The sequence below is a fragment of the Marmota flaviventris genome, chromosome 5 (assembly GCF_047511675.1).
Source record: "Marmota flaviventris isolate mMarFla1 chromosome 5, mMarFla1.hap1, whole genome shotgun sequence".
NCBI lineage: Eukaryota > Metazoa > Chordata > Mammalia > Rodentia > Sciuridae > Marmota > Marmota flaviventris.
The window spans coordinates 45,070,176-45,087,711 of NC_092502.1; the positions used below are offsets into that span (position 1 = coordinate 45,070,176).

The following is a 17,536-nucleotide window of genomic DNA, read 5'->3' on the forward strand; positions in this document are numbered from 1 at the left end:
GGATAGAACTTGAGACCATATTAAGAGAAATAAGCCAAACCCAGAAGGTCAAGGGTCATGTTTTCTCTCATATGCAGAAGTTAGAGAGAAAAAAAGTAAAGAAGGGCAGTGGTCAAGGACCTCATGAAAATCAAAGAAAGATCAGTAGAGAAAAGGGACTAAGAGGTGGGAAGTGGGGAGGAAGAAACTAATGGAGACAAATACTGGCCAAACTATATCGTTATACTGTGCGCATGTATGAATATGTAACAAAAATCCCATCATTATGTACAACTATAAGGCATCAATTAAAAACTGTGGAAAAGAAAAAGACCCTAATTCCCACTAAGATCTAAGTAGCAGTAGCAGTACTTCACCCCTGTCCTTTTGGCTTTAAAGGCAGTAGTGGCTACAGGCTATGGCTAGTCTTTCCAGTGCCTGCTCATTGCCCATATAGTTAAGCAATACTTTCTACAACTTTTCATTTGAACCATCTGGGGAGAATTCTATTACCTGCTAGAACGCTAAAGAATTCACCATCCCAAAGGCTTTTGTTCTTGTCCACTCTACTGGTAATGCTCTTTGCTTCAGTTTGTCCTGGCTCACTTCTTAGCAATTTGGTGTTAAACTTTTATCATTCTCCTTTGAAGGGCTTCCCTCATCACCAAATCTAATGTTAGCTCCCATGTCAAGCATTCTCTAGGACCTTCCTTATTTTGGTCTTCTCTCCATGCTAGAAGTTAAATTTCATGAAGGAAGGAACCTAGATAAACTGCCTTGTTCTCTTTATACCCAGCATATAGCTCAATGTCTACAGAAAGCAGGAATTAAGGGTTTCATAAAAATGAATGAAATAGTTCCAAACCTAAGTTTTAAAAAAACTAAATTCTGTTGAGTTTATTTTTTAAAGCAAAATAATCCCAAGAAAAACTCCAATTTGTCAGAATGTTTCCATAAATATTAGATAAACTCTTCTTTAAATTGGAGAACATAATTCCTTTAAAGTATTCTTGCCTATGACAGTAATTCTCACAATTTTCTACAGCAGTAAGTTTGATAACATTCCCACATGGAACATACTCCCAGAACCCAACCGATTATAGTACCTGACTAAAGATTTAAAAGGTCCAGATTATGTTTAATCCCAAAAAGGAGATAGAGATTGTAGAGACTCCTACTATTTTTTTTAAAGGAACTGTGATATGAGAATTAAGTTATTATACAATATCATAGGGGTAAGCCTTGAATTTACTTTTTAAAAATATTAAAACAATCAAAAGCATTTGTAACAACTTATGATCTACCACTGAACCCAACTATCAGAGCCCCATAATTCAAGAGCACAAATGTGAAGTAAACGGTCACTCATCCAGGCAAAACCTAATCTACCATGAATCAGAAAAGAAATATTAGAGAACTTGATCAACTAAACAATTGATATACATTAATTTCATGTTAATCTTTTCTCATGATCACCTCCCACAAGAGGATTAAAGCTAATAAACCACCATCCAAAATAATTTCATACAAAAATTTAGCTCTGTTACTACATGCAGCTATCCATGTTTTAATATTTTGTTTCAATTTTCCATATAATTCCTGAAGTACAAATCTGAATAATTACACTTGACTTTTTAAATTTTTATTAAAAATGAAATTCTGTTGAACAATTTACATATAACTATACAATGTTTGAAACAGCTTTCTTATTCCTGTTAAAGCTTTATATTTAAAAATGCCTACGTGATATGTGCTTACACAAGGCTTAAGAGTGTCAAACTTAACTGCACGTACAACTTCAGCAGCTTCATTGCACAGTGATCCACATAACACTGCATATTTTCTTAGTTGAGCCTATGAGATAAAGTGCTATTCATAATGGGAAAGTAACAAAGACTATTAAATTCTCCACTATATTTTCTATGTAGTTTGGTGGGATGACAGGAACTTACGCAGTGCTACTAGCCTGAATAAGAGATTTCCACTAAAAAATAAAAATAAAAAATAGATCCCATGGAGTTTTGGTTACTTCATTAAAATATGTCAATAGCATTCCATAAGTGATCTGTGCTAAATATTTAGCAGTCTTAGTTTCTAAACATTTTAACTTAAAAAAAATAGGCAGTTTAAATAAAAAATCACCTATTTAAAAGAACATCTTTCAAAAATTAACATCTAATTGGGAGAAAATGTAATTCTTCAATTTAAAAGAATGCAAATTTTAAAAGGGTATACATAGTCATTATGATTTTAGTTAGTATTCCTTAACAATTAAATTTGGGTTTAGTTCCTTGTTACCAATGAACCATAGAAAATGCCATACAAATGAACAATTAGTACTCCACATTTTGCAATATAATTCAATGCTACTAAAAACATATCATAAACTTTTCAAACTTGTTAACAAACCAGAAAAACCTGATATGTATAGTTGTGTCAAAAAATGAAAATCACAAGACACAATAGGAGGGACAAAAGAATCATGACGGCAATATCAGTCCATCTTAACTAATATTTCTGAAAAGTAATTATTTAATGTAAACACAAATATTTTCAGACAGTGAGGAAAAACTCAAGATAATTTTTTTCTGAAAAAAAATTATATGAGTGAAAAATTTCATGGCTTTCTATCAGACACCATGTTTACTACACATGCCAGTTAATGGGCATTTATAGCTAAAGGAACTCTTTTAGATGTCCTGATCAATACACTGTGGTCTTAAGGAAAAAAATAACAGCAGTGCTCATTTTCCAGGCTACATACAATTAATACACTTTGAAATATATAATTTTCCACTTAAATATGTTACCATTTTTATGGCCTTTTTATCTATATATAACTTTGTTATTAAAATCAAATGTAAGACATACTGTTTACTACTCATTTCTACCCACAACCATTTAAAACTATCTTAAGACATAACCATGATATAAAAATGAAACAGCAAACACAAAAAACATAATAGTGTTGTACACCTCCCCCACCACCCCAAAAAGGAATGTAAGTATTAGCAATACCAGCTGATATAAATAAATTAGATTCCCTATACATAAAGAGAAATATGATTCAGTTGCAAAGTTAACCATTCAGTATTAGCCAGGAAAGAATGCCTTCACTCTGTTGTTTGTGAAAGGCAGAACAGTAAGTAACATGGAAGACACGAGACTGTTTAGGTTTTCCGTCTTTTAAGAAGATTCAGGCACTACAAACAAATGTGTGACCAAGTCTTGGGTGGTGTCTAATTAGTTACAAAGGCTAACATCAAGGCATTGCTTTTTAACATTTTCCATCCCAGTCACACTGGATGTTTCAACTACATGTCCTCATGGTAGTCCAGGTACTTTGCTGTGATGGGTTCTTCAAGCTGAATTCCTCCACTGCCCATTAATGCGAATGCTGGATACATCGTATGAGAACAGTCCACCTGGCGCTCGTAAAGGCACTTCATATGATCCATATCATAGAAGCTCACTCTGCCTTTATCATAGTCCAGGAAAATCCCTATACTTGTTGGCATAGGAAGAACTCTATTTTCAGGTTCATTAGAAGTAGGTGACTTGGGTATAAAAAATTTCTTCATGCCTAAAGTAACTAATGTAAAAGGTTGTGAAGAATCAAAACAGGCATCTTCACTTCCGCTGTCATGCCCACTGTCTTGCTCATATCTAAAACATAATACACAAACACAGTATCTGTACCTTTATCCATTAAGTCTTCAAGTATCTTCAAAACATTTTCACAAAATATATAAAAGCATAATCAACCCCCAAATCCATGTCATAAACATCATACATTTTACCTATATGTACACACAAGTGAGAACTAAAAATTATTTAACAAATAAGGGGGAGGGGAGTGAAGCAAATGGTCAAAGATTAAATATCCATGGCACAGTCATATATAAGAAAACACAAAGGCAAGATGTATGCCCTAATCCAAGGAATTACCAGGCCATGGAATAAATGGGCACTTCAAACTAACATAGGGGAAAAAAAAAGCATGTGTCATTCTCCTTGAGAACTCTATTTCCTAATTAAATTTTCTACATCAAAAAATCTTCCCCCAATTATAAAACAATAAAAATAGAAAAAAATGTTGGTATATGATCCCTTCTTCTATCTATCTATCTATTTTTCTATCTATCTATCTATTTATTTATTTATGTACCAAGGATTGAGCCCAGGGGAGCTTAACCTCCTGCCTCAGCCTCCTGAGATCCTTCCATTTTTTTTACCTATATAGCTAGCATCTCATATATTTGAGATCACACTGCAACAACAATTTTATCCCATCCAAAAGAAACTAAACCATTCAATCTCCATTATTCAATCACTTAAGAAATCAGAATTCTTAGCTATAAAACATGTCTATAACATGACCCAATTTTGTTAAGGACATATGGGAAAGCTTAAAGAAACTGGGTCCCATAATCAAAGAACAACTTGTATCAACTATGAAGTATGGCAATTAGAGGCATTTCTCTATATATGTGGGTAATATTTATCATAAAATGTATTAAGGTATGTATGAGACTTTCAAAATTTAAAACTGTGAGGTGATATCATAATCAAAGCATCTAAAACAAGATTATATCCTTGGAGCATCAAAAATTTACTGCTGCTCTCATTATTCAATGAGAGATAACCTAACTCTTTTCCTAAGCCAGCCACCCAACCACAACCAAAGTACCTGAATCTAAGAAATATATACTCCAAGTAGAAGAGATAAACCCAAGTCTATTTTCAGGCTTATCTTGCCTTAAAGGATAGTTACTTTCAAAAACATTATCACATTCTAAATCAATAAAAGATCTACCTTGGACTAACTGCATCCCGGGGAGAATGGAGCCATTCTTGTAGTTTATCACTGGAAGCGACTCCCACTTTCACCAAGTATGAATATGGCTCCACACGGAAGGCCCAAAAGTGTTTTCCTTTTGTAATTCCAATGTCTCCAATGATATAGTCTAAGCTTGTGTAATAACCCACTTGGATACGTTCCGCGGCCAGCAGAATATTAAATCCAGCTCTACTCTCTACCCGGTCTCTCTTCAAGTTCAGCAGGAGGTGTTCGTTATTATAGCCACATTTTTCATCAAACAGGAAACTGAAAACTAAAGAAAGCTTAAAGTTAATGTAAAACTAGCCTGCAAACTATTTATTAGCATTTCTATGATTTAAGGTTGAATTCAATAAGTTTTGAAAACAGAGATGACTGAAAAGAAATGGGAAAAGTGTCATGCCACCCAGACAACTATGTCACCCCAAAACCCCAACTTACCAACAATTTCCAATACATTCTCTATATCTGAAAATCTTCAGAAATCTCAAAAGCAGGAGAAAGTATTTTCATGTATGTGAAAATTATGAATGCACCTCTTTGGAAAAGAGGCATCAAGTCTATCATAGATATTTGCACTTACTGGATCTGTTCTTTTATCCTTAAGAGGCACTGCATTTTCATAAACATCTACTCATGAGGCCTGGAAGATGGCAGAGTAGTGCAAAGCAAGCAGGTGTGCAGAGAGGTGGTTGAAAGAGGGATTTCACTAAAATTCAATATTGGACAAAGTGGCTTACAGACTCAGAAGTATGGGTACAATAAATGAAGAACAAAGAGCACGCCTGACTGCCACATGGGCATTGCCAGTGTGGATTAGCCCCAATTGAGTTGGGGAAATAGGGACATGACACAGTTTAGGTACAGAAAGGTCTGAGATTAAAAATGCTGCCTACTCTTAGCTGATCCAGAAACTGCACTGCACGCTAGTGCTTGAAAAGCACACTCCGTATCTCAACTGGCCACTCAAGAAGCAGGAGTCATCTTGGGGTGATGTTGCCACAATGATGACTACAGGGCAGGAGATCAGGAGAAACAACAACAAACAGCCACAAGATCCCAGTGGGTGTCTATTGACTGACCTAGACTGGGCCTGATGGGACATAATGGGCGGGGGATTAAAGTCATAAGGGCAAAGGGGAAGGAGCCAGATCTGCTTCTCCTTGCCATACCGCCTCCATGTGAAGCAGCTCACATGACCAACTAAAGCAGACTGGGAATATGAGCATATGGGGTGAATACGCTCAGGGACTAATTCCAGAAAGGCTTGCACCTGGGCAGCAGTGAGTGGAGGATCAGCCCCCCTGCCCCACAAATGGATTTCTTGGGAGGGTCCTGAAAACCAGACCTATATAAGAAACTGGCTACTGTCTAGTCCTAGGGGCAGGTCATTCTAGTCTTTGCAAGGAAGGCACCACCCAATAAAGCAATTGAGACCTGTTCAGATGTCAGTATCACAAACTGGAGCTCCCCCTCACAGAATGATGCAGAACACTATACTGGCAGTCCACAAAAACTGGTTCAAATGAACAAAACTCCCACTGAAAGTACTTCCCAACCCCTCCCATCTTATTCTGGTGAGAAGGAAAGTTGAATCATATCAAACAGTTTCAATCTTAGGCCACTCCAACTGGCAACTCGAGAGCAACCCAAAAACAGGAAGGGGTTAATAACCTCTACCCCTTGCTTTATCAGTACAACCCAAGAATTGGAAAGAAAGACTGTTGGGCATAGACAGTGACCATCCAATATGGTCAACTATTTTGACCACTTCAGTGGCAGGTTCCTTTGTTCTTTCTTAATTTTTCTTTAAATTTTGATTTTTTTAAATTTATTTTTATTCTTTCTGTGTGTGCATGCGCGCATGTAAATTCCTGTTGTACTGACACGTTCAGAGACATATATACATACTCTTACTAGTTTATTTTTCTCTCATTTTTAGTATTTCTTAATGTAATTATTTTTTCCCAGCATTGTCTTTTGAAGGTTCAGGTTTTTTGGTTTTGGATTATTTTCATTTGCTTATTTCTCTTGTTTCTCTTTCTCTCTTCTCCTGCTAATGGCCAAATTCTATTGTGCTCTCTCCCAGTACTTGTATTTGTTTTCTTTCCTCTATATCAAAAATCACCTGCTACATCTCTTCTGCATCTCTCTAACTCACTTTTTGGAACTATAAACTGTTTTATAACTTTCTGTCACATTCTTTCTCCCTAATTAGCTTTATTTTTACCATATTTCAGGACTAACTGCTTTATAACTCATGCCCTTATACCAGAAATGCTGATACAATTATATTACTGCTGTGAATTATATAATTGACTCTGCTTTAAAGCCAGATCTAGTTCATGGTTATTGTTTTTATTGTTCACAATTCCTGAACCCATTATTCCTGTTTATTGGTGGTCATTAAATGAATAATTTCAACATTAAAAGAAAACAACTGCCCGTTCAAAGTTATTAAACCTATAGTAGGCCCTGATTATTTCACTTTCATACTCTGTACTGTTTGCAATAGTTGTTACTATTATTTATTTCATCCAATTCTGCAAGGTGCTGGGAACCTACAGGGACAGTAAGGGTTCACAGGTTGGACTCTCTGATGCTGAACTAAACATTCTCTGACATTACTCCAATTTAAAGAAGTAAGATGATAAAAGCCCCTAACCACCAACAGGGACTCAGAGGAACAGTCAGAGAGGAACCTCAGGTCCCAAACCTTGGGATCTACTCATAAATCAAAAACAGAAGTCCCAGATCAAATGAGATAATTACACACAAAAGGACAAACATACAAGAGAACAGGTAGGGGAATCCACCTCAACTGATGTGCAAGTCCAAGACCTCGGAAAACATGAGAAAATAGGCAAAAATTCCCCCCAAATCCACAATTTCCCAACAAAGGATACCACTGATAGTGAGGTGAACTAAAGTTCACAAAAAGATCATGAAAAACAAATTATTAAAGTGTTCAATGAACTAGACGATCTAGGGAAGGAATTAAGAGAGCAATTACAGGTTTAATAAAGGAATAGAAACAATGAAAAGAAATGCAGCAGAATTCCTAGAAATGAAAGACAAGTCAAATTAAAAACTCAACTGAAGGCACCACTAACAGATTAGACTGTGTAGAAAATAGAACCTCAGCCCTTGAAGACAGAATTGCAAGCCTTTAAGACAGGTTATATGATCTCGAGTACACAGGAATGCAATAAAGGGAAAAATATAGAACATGACCAGAAATATATAAGAACTCTGAAAGAACACCAAAAAACCAAACCTGAGAATCACTGGGACAGAAGGAAACATGAAGATACAAACCAAAGGCATTATGCAATTTCAAACATTCAAAAGATAGTTATAGAAAACTTTTCCCATATAAGAAATGACATAGTCATCCACATACAGGAGGCTCAAAGACCCCAAACAGACCAAGTCAAATGAAAAACCAATAAGGCTCTCACTTCTGATTTTTTGATTCAGACACCAAAATCAAGAAGGGGATGGAATGAGACATTTCAAGCCCTAAAAGAAACAACTGCCAGTCAAAGTTACCATAGCCAGAAAAACCCAGTTTCAAATTCTAGGGGGAAATAAAAACTTTTCACGATAAGAATAAGAATTCACAAGCACTTACTTTTATATCATAGAGGCCATTTATGACGAATTCAAAGCCAACATCATACAAAGTGGAGAAAAGCTAAAACAATTCCTCTAAATTCAGGAACAAGACAAAGCTTTCCACTCTCACCACTCCTATTCAATATAGTCCTTGAAACAGCCAGAGCCATCAGGCAAGAAAAGGAAATCAAAGGGATACAAACTGGAAAAAAAGTCAATCTATCTCTGTTGCCAACAATATGATCCTATATCTAGAAAAACAACAACAACAAAAAAAAAAAAAAAAAACAAAAAACACCAAAAGACTTCTAGAGCTCATAAATGAATTTAGCAAAGTAGCAGGATACAAAATCAACATACTTAAACCAACAGTAATTGGGCCAAGAAGAAATCAGAAAAAACGACCCTATTCACAATAACCTAAAAAAAAATAGACCACTGAAGAAAGAAATAGAAGAAGACCTTAGAAGATGGAAAGACATCCATGTTCTACAAAGGCAGAATCAACATTGTCAAAATGGCCATACTACCAAAAGCAATATACAGATTCAATGCAATCCCCATCAAAATACCAATGACATTCTTCACAGAATTAGAAAAAAAAAACAATTCTTAAATTCATTTGGAAGAATAAGAAATCTAGAATAGCCAAAGCAAAACTAAGCAAGAAAAGTGAAGGAGGAGATATCACAATACCTGATCTGAAATTGTTCTACAGAGCTGTAGTAACAAAAACAGTATGGTATTGTCATCAAAATAGACACAAAGACCAGTGGAACAGAATAAAGACACAAAGACAAATCACAAACCTACAGCTATCTGATATTTGACAAAGATGCCAAAAATATATCTTGGAGAAAAGACAGCCTTTTAACAAATGATGCTGGGAAAACTGTATATCTATGTATAGAAAAATGAAACTAGACCCATCTCTCTCACCCTGTACAAAACTCAAATTGGAATGGATCAAATTACACAAAAAACTTTACAACTGCTGCAAGAAAACGTAGGTCAACACTCTATCATACAGGTGTTGGCACCAACTTCCTTAACAAGATCCCTAAAGCACAAGAAATAAAACCAATAATTCGATTAAGTAGGATGTCAAACGAAAAATCTTCTGCACAGCAAAGGAAATGATTAAGAGCATGAGGAGAGCTCCTTCGCCAGCTGCTCCTTCAACTGGAGATTAATATCCAGACTATTAAAGAACTCAAAAAACTTTAACACCAAAAAAAATGAAAAAAATTAAAAATAACCCAATCAACAAATGGGCAAAACAACTAAACAGAAACTTCTCAAAAGAATAAGTACAAATTGCCAACAAATATATGGAAAAATGTTCAACAATTTCTAGCAATCAGGGAAATGCAAATCAAAACTACACTAAGATTTCATCTCAGTCCAGTCAGAATGACAATGATCAAGAATACAAAAATAATAAATACTGGCAAGGCACACTTGTACATTGTCTGTGGGACTGCAGACTAAGTACCACCCTCTGGAAAGCAGTATGGAGATTCCTCAAAAAACTGGAGATGGAATCACCACATGACCCAGCTATCCCACTCCTTGGTATTTTCCCCAAAGATCGAAAATTGGCTAACTACAATACAGCCAACCCAATGTTTATAGCAGCACAATTCACAATAGCTAAGTTATGGAATCAACCCAGTCAATAGATGAATGGATTAAGAAATTGGTACATATAATACAATGGAGTCTACTTGGCTATAAAAAAAGAATGAAATTATGACATGTGTTGATAAATGGATGGATAAGTGAAATTAGCCAACGTCAGAAACTCAAAGGTTTAATGTTTCTCTCATATGTGAAAGTTGCAGTAAAATAAAGGGAAGGGGGAAAAGAAGGATAGGATAACAAAGAACCGATCAAATGTAAATTAATAGATGAACAAAAGGAATCTACTAGAAAGAGGAACAAGAATGGGAGAGGGGAGGGAGGAGGGGAAGGAAAAGCAGGAGAGAGAGAAGGGGAGGATTGTGAACTGAAACTGATATCCATGCATGTATGAGTTTGTCAGGATGATCGCAACTACTATGTAATAGCTATAAAGCTCTAATTTTTAAAAATCTACTAATTTTCTTAAATATCTATTCCAAATTTTAAAATTTGGAAATTTTTTGCTATTTTAATAAGGCCTTTTCCTTACTGAATCAATATGGCAAACATAAGAAATGTAGTTTCTATTAAAAAAAGAAGAAGAAAGAAAAAACTTTGGGTTCAGAGAGACCTAGGTTTGCAACCCTGCTCAAACATTTAGCTACATTTGACCTAAAATTTAATTTTCTGACCTACAGAATGGTGAAAATATAACTCTCATAATCTCTTGTCAACTTAAATCTATTAAGCATAATACTGGATGATAACCAATGTAGAAACAACACAAATGTCCATCAAACAATGAATGGGGAAAAATGTGGTGGACATATACTACAGAATATTATCAAGCCTTAAAAAGGAAGGAAATTCTGATACCTGCAATAACATGAATGAAACCCGAAATAACCCAGATGTGAACGGACAAATATTGCGCAGTTCCACTTATATGATGTACTGAAAACAGGCAAATTCATAGATGGACAGTAAGATTACCAACTCCAGGAGGAGGGGCAACAGGGTGTTATCATTCAGTGAGTACAGACTTTCAGTTTGGGATGATATGAGGTGTGATAGTTGCACAATGTTGTGAATGTACTCAGTGTGAACTGTACATTTAGAAAGATGACTGAAATGGTAAATTTTCTGTTATACCACAATTTTTAAAAATTACTGCCAGCAAGCTGAAATCATTCCCTAAATACAGGCAAACCAGTCTTTCTGGTAATGCCTAGTGTCCTAGCATAATTATTCCTGCTTCCTATCTACAAAGCCCCCAGGTTTGCACAATAAATTTAAAGGGTCACCTTATTCATGTGGCTTTTCTTGGAGGAAAATACAATGACCCTTACCAATTCCTTTCCTCCTCCCCCCCGCCCAACTACATCACTGAATACAGCAACTATGTCCAAGATTCTTTTTCTTCTAGATTTAGTTAAAACACTAGAAAAGAAAGAGGAAATAGCATAACCCTAAAATATTTACTTAATACTTGCAAATTCAGACTAAAACTATCAGATTTTATTAAAATTAATGAAAAAAATTAAGCCAATCCTATGTATATGTATTCTAATTTTTTTTTTAAAGTCACAAGATGCATGTATATTGCACTGCTATCCTCTCTATTTTGGTCTAAAAAAGGAAAGACTGAGTGCAAAAAATATAAGTATATAAGCCACCAAATATGGGCAAGGGGCAATGAATTCTAAAAACCAAGTGAAGAATCTCTAAGGCAGAGACTTACAGGGCAAAATGTTTTCCTGCTAGCCAAACTCAGTGCAACTTCAGTAGTAAAATCTCTCGTCCATGGACACACTTTATGAACATCAACTAGCCTGTAAATCATTTTAATTCATGAAAATCTTTACTCTATAAGTAGTATCAGTGGATTTTAACTTGGAGTAGTGAGGAACAGTAGCTGGAGACAAGGAGCTTTGAGTATGGGGACAAAGCTATCCATGTGGTTCTAATATATGCCTCCCACCCCTATGTGCTGAGAATCACACTGAGTTAGAAAACCTAGGCAACTCTGAATTAGATTAAACTGAAATTCAGTTTCAGGATACTATACCAATAAATTTGAAAAATATGTACCTAGATCCTACATGGTAAAGCTTTTCATAAACTGACTCAAAAATAGAATTAGACTATTTTAAGATTTTAAAGTAGCACTGATGCTATTTTAGCCTCAATTTAGCCCTGCTAACTCAAATGTCTTCCTTTCATGTTTTTCTCTGACTGACATCAGTCAAAATCTAATCCTGTTCTCAGCCTAACCAGGTGAAAAGGTGAAATTCAACTACTCAGTTCATTTCTAAATCCTAGCTGGGTATAGAATCTAATTGTCTGGAGTCCTTTTTTTTTTTTTGGTTTGGTACTGGAGATTGAGCACAGGATCTCTTAACTACTGAGCCACATCCCCAGCCCTTTTAAAATATTTTATTTAGAGATAGGGTCTCACTGAGTTGCTTAGGGCCTCACTAAATTGTGAACTCAACAATCCTCTTGCTTCAGCCTTCCAAGCCATTGGGATTAAAGGTGTGCACCACGAAGCCCAGCTTGTCTATAGTCTTTTAAAAGCAAAAGGTGGTTTCAATGTAGGTCTATCTAGGTAGAGACACTGACTAGTTGATACAATCAAGGTCTCATCCAAGTCTGCCCTTTTAAAATTCTCAGATTTCCCAATACCTGGAGCTGGAGGAGTATGAAGAATCAGTTCTCTGCTACAGGGACTACAGATGGAACCCTTGTAAGCTCTCACTCTGAAAGCATAGTGACAGTTTTCCTCAAGATCAGAGACAACTTTACTTGTGCCACACACTTCTATCTCATTCCACGGCATCATTTCTTCATCTTTATTAATCTTCCGATACTCAAGAACATAGCTGTCAGCTTTGTCCTTTTCTGGGTGGTGCCAATTTATCAAGGCATTGTTATAAACTTTGCTCTGGTCTTCATTGATTTCAGGCACATCTATGCCTGAAAGAATTATGAAATAGAAAACAATGTTAAAATACTGATATTTCCAAACCTGTATTTTTCCCCAGTAAAAATGTTGCACTGGATAAGGACTTCTGTACCATCCAAGCATTTTTTTTTTTCTATGCTACCAGAGGACTGAACCCAGGACCTTGCAAGCTCTCTATCATCACTGAGCGGCATTCCCAGACGTTTTTATTTTTAATTTTTGAGAAAGGGTCTCAAGAATTTTCCCAGGCTGGTCTAAAATCTTCTAATCATCTTGCCTGTTTCCCAAATAGCTGGAATTACAGGTGTGTGCCACCAGCCCCAGCTTGTCTAAGAATTTTCTAATTTTTTAATACTATGTGTAAGAAAAAAAAAAAAAAATATATATATATATATGAAAGTATGTGTATTTATAACTAAAATGAGAAAAATTTAAAAGACAAGAATTAAAACTGAATTACTGATTCAGTCATTTATTATCATTATTAATTCTGATAAACTAAATATTTTAACTATATGCCTTCCCTATACTAAATAACAGCTTTGGACTTGACATTTTTCAATACATTCTCCCATGAACGATTATTCTAATATTTTGAAATCTAAGTGCTGACTATTTCAAACAAATTCTCAATGGACATTATGTAATTTCCTTTCATATCCTCTTCTGTAGAACTGCAAAGCAATTTAATTTTTCTTAGTACAAATACGATACATACCAAGAAAACTAAAAATTAAAGAAAACAAACAAAAAAATTTAGGAAATTCAAAGATAATCACAATTTTGTATGGTTTTTTATCCATACTTTTGCTCTAAAATATTTCATTGTATAGGTATATTAACATTTACTTCAGGAAACAGGTTTCTAATATTTCACTAAAAATGCAATGATTAAAATATTACAGTTAAATATTTGTGTATAAGTATAATTCTAAGACTAAATTTATAAACTTGGAAGAAAAAAGAACAATATGCAATAAAAGTTACACATGCATGCACTTATATACACTACATACACACACACACACACAACTTGTTAACAAGAGGAGGATATGAAATGAAAAACAGAGTTTCTTCTCTTTATTCCCCAGCTACATACAAGCAGCATATAAATATGTCTGTGAAGGGTGCATTTATACACCTGAACATTATACAGCCACAATTAGATATGGAATAATTATCTAAAATACATTCCAAAGTTTAAAAAAGAAACAAGTTACAGAATAGCATAAATATCCATAGCCTTTCATTTCTTTTCTAGAAGCATAGCTTGTAAAAAACAAATGTGTACATAGGGAAAAATTAAGGGAACATGCATTAACAGGAAGCTGGGTGATTACTATTCATTCTCAACCATCCTTTAAGTGGGCCTTTGTTATACACTGGGGATAATCCAAGATTATCCACATGCAACCTCATCCTTTTAGTTAGTTTTTGGATCCAGAGGAAAGGAAAGATCTTGAACTCATAAAAACAATTTAGGTATAGAGTTTAGAAGCAGGGAGTACAGTGGATGAAGTAGAATCAGCATTTGAAATAATAAATATCCATTTGGAAAAATAAGATACTCATAATAAACAATATCAGATTCAGTATAGCCTTCAAAAAGCAAGGAGATAACGGTAATCTAACAATCAAATTTCCTTTGAATGTACAAATCCACAAATCTATACCTGCAGAGCAAATAGACTAAAACTTTTTAAGGACTGTGATCATTCACCATCACTAGAAGCTGAGGGACAGGAAAGAAACAAGATGTGGGAAGGAAAAAAAAAAAAAAGGAAGATCTTCCTGAGAAGGTAGCAAAACAAAAACTAAGCGAGTAATATGGGTTAAACTGTGTTCCTGCCAAATTCAAAGGCTAAAAGTCCTAACCCTCAGAATGGAGTACAGGTCTTAGAATGTGATTGCGTTCAGAGATTAGGTCTTTAAAATTTTTTTTGCATTCGGAGATTAGGTCTTTAAAAAGGAAATTAAATTAAAATGTGGTCATTATACTGGGCCCTGGTGTCCCTTAAAAGGAAAAATTAGGACCCAGACCTGTACAGAGGGAGGACCAAGTGAAGACACAGAGAGATGATGACCATCCATAAGCCAAGGAGAAACCAACCCTACCAACACCTTGGAGTTAGACATTTAGCCAAGTGCTGCTGTTTAAGCCACTTAATCTGTGGCCCTGTGTTATGGCAGACCCGGCAAAAACAACACAGCAATATAAACACCTAAATGCCAGATTCCATTTCTAGGTTTCTGCCCTTGAGAAACTCACATATGTGTACCAAAAAAGCCTGACACATAGACATTCAACGCAGCATCACTTATAATAGAGAAAAAGTAGAAACAAATAGTCTCTCAGTAGGGAAATGATTTATTTACTGATTAAATATTATAAACATATACAACTTTGAACCAGAAATTCCATGTGTTAATAAGTTAAACTTAATTTTTTAAAAAGCAACTTAAAAAAGGGATACTTAACATGATGTCATTTATCCAATATTTAAAAACATATTAGCTAATAGAATATATTTTTATGCATAAAAACATAAATGGGATATAACTTCAGGACTTAATAATCCTGGGCAACTGAGATGTTGCTTTTTTAATGTCAAAATAAAGAAAATTGTGGGGGGTTTTGTTGTTTTTGTAGTACTGAGGACTGAACCCAGGACTTGTACAAGATAGGCAAGCACTCTACCATTGAACTACACTCTGCCCTTTTTAAATTTCATCTTGATAAAAGGTCTTTCTGAGTTGCACAGGCTGGTCTTCAACTTGCAATCCTCCTGTCTCAGCCCTCCAAGTGACTGAGATTAGAGGCATACACTGGCAAGAACTGTGTTTTTCTTTACAGTGTAAATTCAGACTAAAATTATGTTTTGCCTTTGCTAAGACTTACCACTAGAGAAAAATGACAATTCTCCAAGAAGTTCTGTTTGTTTAGATGTGTTAACAACATAGTCTTCAAAAGATGTCTGAGCTGCGGGTCTAAAGCTCTTCAAAGATTCTGTAGCTTTATGTATTCTGCAGACAGATACATCTTATATAAATATGATTCTTTAAAAAGGCAAATCAGACTAAATATCTGCAATGTGATGAACAAAAGAAAACTTACACTTCACTCAACACTCATGCTAAGAATGAAGAAAGGCATTACTTCACATTAACACAGCATTTGAATCACTCTGGAGCTAAAGTGGAAATACACAGTGGCATTGAGTGACATTACTAAAGAGATTCTAAAGTACCAGAAAAAGAAAATACCTTAGGTGGAGCTGCTTCGCTGTCTGTACAAAGCAAGACTGATCGGTCTCCTTAAGCACTTCCTGAGCATAGCCCACAAGCCCATTGTTCTCTAGAAGTCCTTGATATTCTTCCACTTGAGTCTGAAATTTGTCCAATCTTAGTTTCTTAGATGCATCAATTGCTCTCAGAACAGATGATTTCCTCTCTTCTAGAATTTCAAACAGCTTTTCAAAATGTGTAATTGCTTCTTCTTTAGCCCTCTCTCCATTGCACTATTATAAAACAAACAAGCATTACTTACACCATTACTTCATCAGCAAAACCCAAATGTCTTCTCACAAAGTCCTACATAATCATATTTATCTATGATGAAGAAATTATCAAAATTCAACAGAACAAATCCAGATATTACAAAGAAAAAAAATTTCTGAAATTTTCAAAACAATAGTTTGGCATCAAATATACTTAGCAAAGAACAACTGACAAATTTTGTTTACACTTACTTTGTAATTTTATAATATTGTACTTCATTAGGCTTTTTCCCTCCGAAGTCCAGCAATAGACAATTTATTTTTTTACATAAATTTACATAATTTTCAGTTACATATAAAGGAAGAAATCTGAAGCAGAAATGAACTGATTTAACTAAATATGTTAATATGTAAGAAAACACACTTCTAGAGTTTTGAATTCACTCAGAGATTTTTTTAACCCTTTCTATAATACTCTAATTTTCTTAAAGTTAAATCACAGCCACAAAACTAAAACGTAAGTCTCCTCTTCAAATTAATTTAAAAATAATTTAAATCCTGACAGCTATGTGACCTTATATAAATTATTTAACTTCTCTATGCATGAGTTTTTCTCTTTTGAAAACTGTGAGCCTGGCTGGGGTTACAGCTCAGTGTTAAAGCATGTGCCTACCATGTACTAGACCCTGGGATCAATGCCCAGAGCCTCTCCCCTGCCCCACCAAAATAATTTTTTTTTTTTTGTTTTTTGTGAAGATTACAAAAAGCTAAATTATTTACATAAAATGCATACTACAACGTAACACACTCTAAACATTCTTATCATTGTATACATAGTTTTATGTACTTTGTCATAAAAAGATCCCATCTGTAGTGTTTATTAAAACATTTGTGAATTCAAAAGCTCAACAGAATTTTGAAAGTGAACAGCAGATCACTTATAATAATAGAACCAACCAAAAGAAGTCTATCAGAACATTCTTAAAAGCTAGTGATCTATGGTAACAGTGCACT

The 17,536-nt window shown here is 34.8% G+C and overlaps 1 protein-coding gene across 1 annotated transcript in view; it reads right to left on the reverse strand.

The window, feature by feature from the left end:
• Window positions 1-1,605: 1,605 nt before the first annotated feature.
• Window positions 1,606-17,536, reverse strand: part of Trim36 (tripartite motif containing 36) — a 33,109-nt gene continuing 17,178 nt past the window's right edge. Inside the window, exons 5-9 of the mRNA XM_027941098.3 lie at window positions 16,290-16,543; window positions 15,925-16,049; window positions 12,746-13,036; window positions 4,796-5,093; window positions 1,606-3,645 (exon numbers count right to left, since the gene is read on the reverse strand). Of these exons, the coding sequence (XP_027796899.1) occupies window positions 3,294-3,645; window positions 4,796-5,093; window positions 12,746-13,036; window positions 15,925-16,049; window positions 16,290-16,543 (1,320 nt within the window). The 3' untranslated portion in view covers window positions 1,606-3,293. The remainder of the gene's footprint in view (window positions 3,646-4,795; window positions 5,094-12,745; window positions 13,037-15,924; window positions 16,050-16,289; window positions 16,544-17,536) is intronic.